This window comes from Triticum urartu, chromosome 2A (genome assembly GCF_056163025.1).
Source record: "Triticum urartu cultivar PI428250 chromosome 2A, HENAU_Tu73, whole genome shotgun sequence".
NCBI classification, from domain to species: Eukaryota; Viridiplantae; Streptophyta; class Magnoliopsida; order Poales; family Poaceae; genus Triticum; species Triticum urartu.
The window spans coordinates 695,513,716-695,524,244 of record NC_141874.1 but is presented as its reverse complement, the minus strand read 5'-3'; the positions used below and the strand labels follow the sequence as shown (position 1 = coordinate 695,524,244).

General features: G+C 46.3%; 2 protein-coding genes across 2 annotated transcripts; both read left to right on the top strand.

Annotated features, from left to right (window-relative positions):
* Positions 1 to 1,077: 1,077 nt before the first annotated feature.
* Positions 1,078 to 5,009, top strand: LOC125539788 (zinc finger BED domain-containing protein RICESLEEPER 1). Its single transcript, XM_048703303.2, has 4 exons — positions 1,078 to 1,218; positions 1,516 to 1,866; positions 2,027 to 4,159; positions 4,560 to 5,009. The coding sequence occupies exons 2-3, from the start codon at positions 1,518 to 1,520 to the stop codon at positions 4,153 to 4,155; spliced, it is 2,478 nt and encodes an 825-aa protein (XP_048559260.1). The 5' UTR covers positions 1,078 to 1,218; positions 1,516 to 1,517; the 3' UTR covers positions 4,156 to 4,159; positions 4,560 to 5,009.
* Positions 5,010 to 5,209: 200 nt separating this feature from the next.
* Positions 5,210 to 6,937, top strand: LOC147986859 (mitochondrial metalloendopeptidase OMA1-like; the record flags this gene model as incomplete). The annotated part of the gene is made up of 4 exons (XM_087542173.1): positions 5,210 to 5,623; positions 5,908 to 5,976; positions 6,072 to 6,166; positions 6,334 to 6,937. Coding segments are annotated over 4 exons (1,182 nt in total), but the record flags the coding sequence as incomplete, so codon positions are not given.
* Positions 6,938 to 10,529: the final 3,592 nt, after the last annotated feature.

The window sequence follows — 10,529 nt, the reverse complement described above, 5'->3', positions numbered from 1 at the left end:
TTTTCACATCATTTTTTTTCTCTATATTTAATACACACCTCTGAAATTCTCATGCTTAAATTTGGTGACCTTTTGAGTTGCTTTGCTAATTTTAAAGCATTAACTTATTTTTCAGCCATTAAAAAGGGGGAATCGCTCTTCGGTTCAACATAGCGTGCAGAGCTTGGAAATGAATGAAACTTGACGGAAAATTTAAGAGCATGCAGACAGCACCTTCATGAGACTGTTGTTGGGAGTGGTAAAAATTTAAGAGCGTTACTGAAAAACTTGATGCACTCTATGTACAAGCTGAACACTCTCCGATGAAATATCAGAGTTTCGAACGAAAACCACCGCGTATCACACACAACTCAATTTTTCTACATCATTTCGACCTCAAACTTTTTTTTCATGTTTAATACATAACACTGAAAGTCCCGTGCCCAAAATTTGGACTATTCTGGTTTTAGTAAATATGATTCTTTCAAGCATTTTTCTTACTTACTAAGTATATATTTGGCGAGCGCTCGAGTATGTCCGCCACTGCTAACTTCTGTAAATTTTAGAAAAAATCAGTGCGGGTCAATGAAATATTGTTGTGGCCGCCAAACTTTTGCACACCACTGATGCATGACAAACCAGGGCATGAGTTTGTTGCCCGCCACTACTGCTTTTATCCCGTGACTAAATTTGTAAAAAAAAATATGAGTTGTAGGTGGTCATTTTGGCCTGCCACTGCTGTCTACGTAGCAGTAACTGGCAACCTTTCTTTACCCGCTACAGCTACTTTTATGATTGTATGAAGTATAAACATTTTTTCCAGACAAATGATAACATTTTAATTTGTGAGTAGAAAATGATAACATTTAAGTATTTTCGCCGGACTGTATCGAAAAAATAATCTTTCCCAGGAAATAAAAACAAAACCTTTTTTAAATGGAAATGCCAGAAGAAGAAAGGAAATGATATGCAGGACAAGCCCAGAAGCGTAAACAAGAGCAGCCGACGTTAGCCCACCTTGATCGAACGAGCCCTTTACCCAGCCCACACTAAAAGCGATTACAGACGAGCCCGCTTGAGCCCGTCTTGATAGAACGAGCGAGCCCTTACCCAGCCCAAATCGACGAACTGGGTCTACCCACCCGCCGCCCGCCCGCAGACCCAATTCGATGCCCTAATCGTGCCCGGAATCGCCCCTCCCCGGCCCCCGCAAGGCTCCCCCGGCGATCTCCGTCTCAGGTGACCCCTCCGCCTTGATTTCTCCTGCAATTCCTCGATCCGGGCTACTCATGCGCGTTTAATCTTACGATTTGGGGTCTCTAGAGCCCACAATCGATGCGATCCGTCAGTATTTCCCCGCCCCAAATGTGTAGGATTTGGGGGGAGTTCTTGCGCCGATTTCTGTATCCCGAGCGCCATCTTACCTGCAGATCTTGTGTTTTCGTAGCTGTTTAGCCTGTTCAGTTCGATGTAGCTGTATGCTAGGTTGCTAGTAGCAGGCAAGACTAAAATAAATAAATCATGTTTACTGTGCAGCCATGGAGATGGAGCATGCTGTGATCCAGCAGCAGGTCGTGGAGTATCCCGAGGAGCATGAGGTGGAGGTGGACGTGGACAACATCATGAAGACGGAGGTGGCGTACGGTTCGGGGGTTCACAGCACTGCGTTCAGGTACAAGCACAAGAAGAGGTCCAAGGTCTGGGAGGAGTACAAGCCCATTTTCCTCAACGGCAAGGTCCAGTTCGCCGAGTGCCTCTACTGCCACAACCGGCTCAGCTGCAAGGACTCCAACGGCACGAGCCACCTGTGGCGGCACCAGAAGATCTGCCCGGCCAAGTCGGAGGCAGCGGCGGAGGGGCAACAGAAGGATTCCTACTTCCCATATGGTACGCTCCGGTTCTGCCTCGTAGTGTGTTCACGGCGTTGAGTTGAGTTTACTCTTTAGCATGCTCTGTGTAGCTTAGGGTCTGGACACATTGATATAACATTGTCAGAACAGTTGACCTCTGGCATACAACTGATGAACGACTCACATTTTGTGCACAGTTTTGGTGAATGGAGACGGTCCAGTGTCACCAATTGACCCGGTCAATCAGATTATTTCGGAGACGCTTGATGACATCGGCTCAGCAACTCCAAGCAGATTCAAGTCGAAGGTGTGGAAGGAGTTTACACCCATTTATGTTGAGGGGAAACTCCAGGCTGCAGACTGCATTCACTGCCAAAAACGTCTCAGCGCAAATAAGTTTGGAGGGAGAAGCCACCTTAGTCGACATCTCCTAACCTGCCCAGGACGGCTTGAAAGTCTCCACAATCATCATAAGTTTTTGTTTGAGCCTTCGAGTGCACCTAGTTTCAACTCCAGGGCGAATGATGAGCTCTCGCCTGCCTTGACAAATGGGAAGGTTCAAATTGCAGAATACGCTAACAAGCTCCCCAGGATTAGTCCCTCTGGTGACACCATCCACACAATCCAGCCCATTCAAATGGTGCCAGCACACCCACCACCAACATCAGATGGTGCAAGCCTGAAGAAGCAGAGGACCTCATTCACGAACATTTCAACTGACAAGAGCGCCGGGAAGTTTTGTCAAGAAACATCTTACCAAGAGCTAGCCAAAATGATAATTCTACATGCTTATCCTTTTTCAGTTGTGGAGCATGAAGAAATGAGAAGAGTTATTAAGAATCTCAACCCTATAGTTGGCATGGTTTCTCATAATGATATGAAAGATCATTGCACTGCTTTATTTCAGAAGGAAAAGGTAAATATTAAGGATGTACTTGCACTTTCCTGCCGACGTGTGTCTCTGTCAGCAAGCATCTGGACTCCTGATGGACCTGAGCCAACAGTAAATTACCTCTGTTTGACAGCACATTTTGTTGGTGATGACTGGAAGGTTCACAGAGTAATAATCAAATTTGGCATGTTTTGGTCCTCACCTACTAATTTGGAGAGGATAATACACTGCAAGGAGGCTTCTGTCCCGGAGTCTGAAAGTGGATCGTACAACGTCATGTGGGATGCAATTAGAGACTGGAATCTTGATCAGAAGATTTTGAGCTTGACTTCTGTTGGTGATGTTAGGAACAATGCAAATACCGTTAAGCTAAAGGAAATGCTCATAGAAAAGAAGTGCCTTCCTATTCAAGGCAAGCTATACAACATTGCTTGTCTGGACGACATCTTAAATAGTGTTGTCTCCGCAGGGCAAGCAGATATACTTCGATTTGTTGGTGACGCAGTAATGGAATTTTTTGTGGCACATGCATCTTCACCTTCAGCCCAACAGCAGCTTCTGGAAGTCATTTCACAGATGAGTTTGAAGTGTCCACAAGAAGATGCTAAGTGGTGGCACAAATTTTATTTTAGGCTTGAAGTTCTTTTGCATTTCAAGAAGTCATTTCCTTCTGAAGAAGTGCTGAATCTAGAAGATATGAATGTTGCTGAGTCTATTTGCAAGATTTTGAGGATGTTTTATCGTGTCATTGAAGTAATATCTTGCCCTAGCTCTATCACAGCAAATATATACTTTAATGAGGTTTGGAAAGTGAGGACGGTGTTGCAAGAAGAAGCATCAAATGGTAATGGAGAATTTTCCAGAATGGTTATGGAGATGCAGGAAGCGTTCCATGGGTATTGGCAAAATACGTACTTGTGGTTGTCAATACCTGTTGTTCTGGATCCTAGATTTAAAATCGGTTTCATTGAGTTTCGTCTGAAGCGAGCTTTTGGCACAAATTCCGAGAGCTACTTATCTGACATACGTGAAACAGTCCGCGAACTCTTCAATGAATACTGCAACCCTACAGATCTGCCAAGTGCAGCTTCAAATAGTGCAGCTTTGGATGCGGATAATGATTTATTGGAAGATTGGGATCAGCATCTCAATGAACAAGCAAGTTGTCAGATATCTACAGAACTTGATGACTACCTTGAAGAGGGTCTAGTTCCAAGAAAGGATGAGTTTGACATTCTAAACTGGTGGATGAATCATACCACAAAGTACCCAACGCTAGCAGCTATGGCACAGGACATATTAGCTATGCCAGCTTCTGCTGTCCAATCTGAAGCAGCATTCAACAGCAGCGGACCGGTAATTCCAAAGCACTACAGCACATTGAACATCAAGACTATTGAAGCACTTGTGTGTGCTCGAGACTGGATGAGATAAAATGGTAAGGTCCTATGCACTCCACTATCATAGCTAGTGATGCTGTGATTAAGCTCGTGAGAGTTTCTTCTTTTTTGCCAGACATCCATATTTTCTGTATGGGAATCATCAATCATAGTACTTGCTGATAGGATAGTATTTCATATTTGGGAGAATCTTAAAACCTACAACCTTCTGACTGAAGGTGTAAAAGTTTAGACTTTCACATGTTCACGCCATGTTAAAAGCTACCGTAAGCCAGTCCTTGTCAAAATAGAACCTCACCATTTGGTCAACGATATTATCGATACGCCTTGCACTTGGTCTCTTCATGCATCTACGCTTTATGTTTTGTTGCCTATACCGAGCATGCACTTTGTACTAGAAACAACTCCATTCATCATCATATCTTTGCTTATTGCCAGGGCAATTGTACATGGAAAGCCCAGCTTACTGGAATACCGCCTAGTAGATCAGTGCTCTGGTGCTAGCTCATAAGAGTGAAGAGTTTATGATGGCGTGAAGAAGGCTCGGAGAATTCTCGCCCCAATGTACCTGTGCCATATGCTGCTACAGTTCTGAACGATGAAGATGCCGATTTGTTTCAGACATCTGTATAGGTCGTTTTCGACCAAAGACCGGTCGCCAGCCGCGCCGATGATGACCAGCTTGGTGGCTGCTGTTGACATGCCCTGCTTCCTTTCTTGTGGAGACGTGTTCATCGGCATGTAATTTTTGTACATATCGACTTCGTGCTATTTGGTCGCTGTAAGACGCCTCAGTGCCTATGCAGCTAGTGGGTGGAGTTGTGGGTTTCTGAATGTGCTGGGAATATGGGTGTATTGATGTCAGCATAAGAATGTCATGGGAAAGTATCTAGTGCTCCCAGACCTAGGGTGCTCCCGGTGCTCCGATGCGGAAAACATTTTTTAAAATGTTTAAAAAATTCTGAAAAAAAATGCAGCACATCGATGGAACATCGATGTCTCTTGTCAGAAAATTTCAAATCAAAATTTGAAATATTGTTTGAGATACAAAAATGGCAAATTTGACATCAATGTGATAATGGGCCAAAACTAATGCGGCCACGACGTCAACTATGGCACCGACTTTCCGTGGCGGCACAGGAATCACCATGCACCGTGCTTTTCATGTCGAGACAGTGCCATACACTAATCGGACCCGCATGGTCATCTGCTCTCCCAGCGAAGCGCGCGAGCTCGTCGAGTCTCGCTTTGCGTATTTCAAGAAGCAGCACGCCTCCAAGATCCTTGACCCGCACCACCACCAAAGTGTTCGCGTCCACGACATTTGCTGGAAGATTATTGGCGCCATCCATCATGGCTTGTCCATCAAGAGCAAGATAGAACAGCAAAGACAGGAACCACTACAGATGATGACGCCTTTGGATTGGATCGACGAGCTCAATTGGGAGGTGATAGTTGTTGAAGAAAAAGCCTGGAGGGCACAATGCTATTTCGATGGTAAGGCCTCATTCGGTTTGGAGGATTTTTATAGGAAAAACATGGGAATAAGGATTTCAGAGGAAAATTTCCTATATATGCATTCGGTTTGTAGGAAATGCGTAAAGGAATTTCATAGGAATACTATTCATTTCCTATGCTTTTGGAGGAAACTACACATCCACTCAAAGCTCATTTTGTGCGTAGGAACGAGGCAAGTCAATTCCTTAGGATGGCAAGTGCCATCCTATCAAATTCCTATACTACAAATTCCTACGTTTAGATTTCCTCCAAACCGAATGAGCCCAAGATAATAGTCTCCACGGGATTACTTGATTCCAGCACGGATTCTGAGATTGCATGGGTCCTCGGACATGAGGTACACAAATACGTTCGTTTGTTCATTTTGGATCAGTGAGGCTGTTAGTTTTCAAAGTCGATAGTATTGCTTATTTCTTTTGCATATATACGTAGGTTGGACATGTTATTGCGAGGCATTTCTATGAGATGACCATAATATTCGAGTTGTGGTTCCTGACCCGCCTCCTGGTGACGCCGTTGTTACGAAGGTATATTGATTTCCTCACTTGCTTTACCCACACCTTATTCATGCAAGCATCTTAACAAGAACTCATTAGACTAGCCTAGTATATGTATGCATGCAAGCATTCACGTCATGTTAATTAGAAGATGTTGTTTTTTAAGAGCATGATGTTAATTACCTACTCTATTGTAGGAATGAGCTAGAGGCGGATTACATTGGAATGTTGATAGCCGCTGCGGCTGGTTTTGATCCCCACGCTGCTGCTATATGGCTTGACAAGGCAGGAAAGAGGAAAGGGGAGTCAGCATTTACAAATTTCCTCTCTTTCTTCTCATCCAAAGTTCATCCATCTTGTAAGAAAAGATCACGACTTTTATCGCAACCCAAGATAATGGAGAAGGCAATGGAATTGTACAGAGAAGCAACCGAAGGTGATGGGCCTGACAATGAAGGATTTGTTGGCATCAATTATGCAAAAGCATGCATGGCTCTCATCTGTCGCGAGGCCATGGCTTTGGCGACCGATCTCTTGCAAACATGCAGAGTCATTGGCTCGGACTGTAAGGAAGTGGTATCGGATATCAAGGAAGGCAGCGGCGGCAAGCATGGCCATATTATTCGCGAGATCAGGATCACATCATCGGAGTTCCAGGATTGCTTTTTCGTTTTCGAAGGAAGGGCCTTGAATACGGAGGCACATAGCCTCGTTGAACATGCGCTTAGTTTATTTGCAGGGCGTCACCTTTGGCCTGTGCATCCCCCTATCAATTGTATTCCACTAAACATTATTGTGTAATAAAACATGTGTTAGTTTTTTTTTAAAATGCACACATGCATTCTCTTGATAGATTTGCGGACTGATGTCAAATGAGTATTCTTTCTATCCATTTATATAGAGCCTAATATGTATTTGGAGATGGCGGCTGCTACAAATCCGCCGGTGATTTTCCTGGAAAATCATCCGTCTAAATAGCCGTCCGATCTGGCGCTGATGGCCATTCAATCTCAACAAGGCAACTCGCGTCTTCTCTCCTCTGATCTTGTTCAATTTGGCACCCACGTGTCTCGGTGACCTTGCTGCTGCTAATGCTGCATGTGCGCTCGCCGAGGTGAGCCGGAGCACCTTCCTCAACTCCGGCGGCCGCCAACATAATGCATTGGAACACCACTAGTGCTATGACTAGAGACTGTAGTGGCAAGGCGTCCAATGCTGCCGTTGTTGCAAGGGCTGCTATTGTGTGCTCGTCGGGACACGCCAGGGCATCTTCCTCTACTCCAACGGCCGCCACCGTCGTGCTGCGTTGCAACACCACCCGTGCTGCTGGTGGACGGAGCCACCAGCGAGTGCTGCATCGCAGCACCGCGAGACACCGGGGACTGCTCCATGGCAACACCGAGTGGGACGCCTCCGACGAAGCTTCATTGCAGCTCTGACGAAATATTCAATGCAGCTCCGACGAAGCTTCATTGCAGCCCCGGCGGAGTCCGTTCCATCCCCACCGTGGCTTCAACGACCCGGTGGCGCTCCAATGCAGCCCGGTCAATGCTCCAATGCAGCCCGTGCGACGCTACATAGCAACAATGGCAACCCCGTCGACGCTGCATAGAAACACCGGCTACCCCGACGACGCAACATAGCAACATTGGCGACCCCCGCAACGCTGCACCACAGCATCGGCAACCCTGGCGATGCTGCATCGCAGCCCCAACGATGCTGCATAGAAAGACCAGTGGCCCCGACGACGCGGCATAGCAACACCGGCGACCCCCGCGACGCAGCACCACAAGACCAGTGGCCCCCGATGACGACTCAGCACCGACGAGCCCCTCGCTGCAGCACCCACAGCTCGCTTGAAGCATGCTTTGGCTTGCAGAAGTGCTTCGTGTTTGAGGCGGGATGCGCACCAGCCCCATGGTTGGAAGCAACAGTGGTCAGCCTTTGGATCGAGCCTCTCTCTTCCTCTATGAAGCGTGTGAAAAACTGAGAGAGAGGGGATGGGGAACGACGAAGAAGACGGGCGGGAGAGGATAAGGATGGGATGGAGAGCGTTGAGCGGTGAGCGGGCCCTGCATACTAAGCGTCTAGTGGGAGAGGTGGTGCACACGCCTGAGATCAACACCGCAGGATCGGCTTTGATCGCACGACTCGCGACATGGTTTACGCGAGGCAAACATCAGCCGGTTTAAAACAAGGAAAACGTTTACAATCGGCCAGCCTGCTGAAATTTCGGCCGGCCGCCTGGCTCGCTATGCACGTTGGGCTCGTGCACACAAGCCACATCGCACTAGCCCATCTGCCTCCTCCTATCTCTTCAGACTTCCCCGGCGCCACTCCTCCGCTGGATGCAGCTCATCTACTCCTCTAACCTCCACTGCCTCACGCAGGACCCCGGCGCCTAACATTTTCTGTCTAGCTGGCCGCCACCCCTGCACCACCTCCTCAACCAACTCCCTCCCAGCCATTGCCACACCGCCGGAGATCCAAAGTCTGCCATGGCTGACGCGCCATGTGCTGGAAGGATGCCCTGTTTTTGCTTCAACCGTCACAGCAGGGAGTGATGTCTACTACACAACCATCTTCTTGTAGACGTTGTTGGGCCTGCAAGTGCACAGGTTTGTAGGACAGTAGCAAATTTCCCTCAAGTGGATGACCTAAGGTTTATCAATCCGTAGGAGGCGTGGGATGAAGATGGTCTCTCTCAAGCAACCCTGCAACCAAATAACAAAGAGTCTCTTGTGTCCCCAACACACCCAATACAATGGTAAATTGTATAGGTGCACTAGTTCGGCGAAGAGATGGTGATACAAGTGCAATATGGATGGTAGATAAAGGTATTTGTAATCTGAAAATATAAAAACAGCAAGGTAACTAATGGTAAAAGTGAGCGTAAACGGTATTGCAATGCTAGGAAATAAGGCCTAGGGTTCATACTTTCGCTAGTGCAAGTTCCCTCAACAATACTAACATAATTGGATCATATAACTATCCCTCAACATGCAACAAAGAGTCACTCCAAAGTCACTAATAGCGGAGAACGAACGAAAAGATTATGGTAGGGTACGAAACCACCTCAAAGTTATTCTTTCCAATCAATCCGTTGGGCTATTCCTATAAGTGTCACAAACAGCCCTAGAGTTCGTACTAGAATAACACCTTAAGACACAAATCAACCAAAACCCTAATGTCACCTAGATACTCCAATGTCACCTCAAGTATCCGTGGGTATGATTATACGATATGCATCACAGAATCTCAGATTCATCTATTCAACCAACACAAAGGACCTCAAAGAGTGCCCCAAAGTTCTACCAGAGAATCACGATGAAAACGTGTGTCAACCCCTATGCATAAGTTCATGAACCGGCAAGTTGGTCACCTTAACATACATCAAGTGGCACGCGGTATCCCATTGTCACCACAGATATCCACGGCAAGACATACATCAAGTGTTCTCAAATCTTTAAAGACTCAATCCGATAAGATAACTTCAAAGGGGAAACTCAATTCATTACAAGAGAGAAGAGGGGGGAAGAAACATCATAGGATCCAAATATAATAGCAAATCTCGCGATACATCAAGATCGTATCATCTCAAGAACACGAGAGAGAGAGAGAGAGATCAAACACATAGCTACTGGTACATACCCTCAGCCCCGAGGGAGAACTACTCCCTCCTCGTCATGGAGAGCACCGGGATGATGAAGATGGCCACCGGTGAGGGTTCCCCCCTCCGGCAGGGTGCCGGAACAGAGCCCCGATTGACTTTTGGTGGCTATGGAGGCTTCTGGCGGCGGAACTCCCGATCTATGTTGCGTTCTGGAAGTTTTTGGTCACGTAGGTATATATGGGTGCAGGGAGGACGTCGGAGGAGCCACGGGGGTCCCATGAGACAGGGGGCGCGCCCTAGGGGGGCGCCCCCCACCCTCGTGAGCACCTCGTGTCTCCCCTGACGTGGGGTCCAAGTTCATCAGGTGTGTTTCCTTCCAAAAATAACTTCTCTAGTTGATTTCGTTTCGTTTCTACTCCATCTGATATTCCTTTTCTTCAAAACACTGAAATAGGCATAAAACAGCAAATCTGGGCCGGGCCTCCGGTTAATAGGTTAGTCCCAAAAATAATATAAAAGTGGATAATAAAGCCCAATATTTCCTAAAACAGTAGATAATATAGCATGGAGCAATCAAAAATTATAGATACGTTGGAGACGTATCAAGCATCCCCAAGCTTAATTCCTGCTCGTCCTCGAGTAGGGAAATGATAAAAACAGAATTTTTGATACGGAGTGCTACTTGGCATAATTTCAATGTAATTCTTCTTAATTGTGACATGAATATTCAGATCCATAAGATTCAAGACAAAAGTTTAATATTGACATAAAAATAATAAT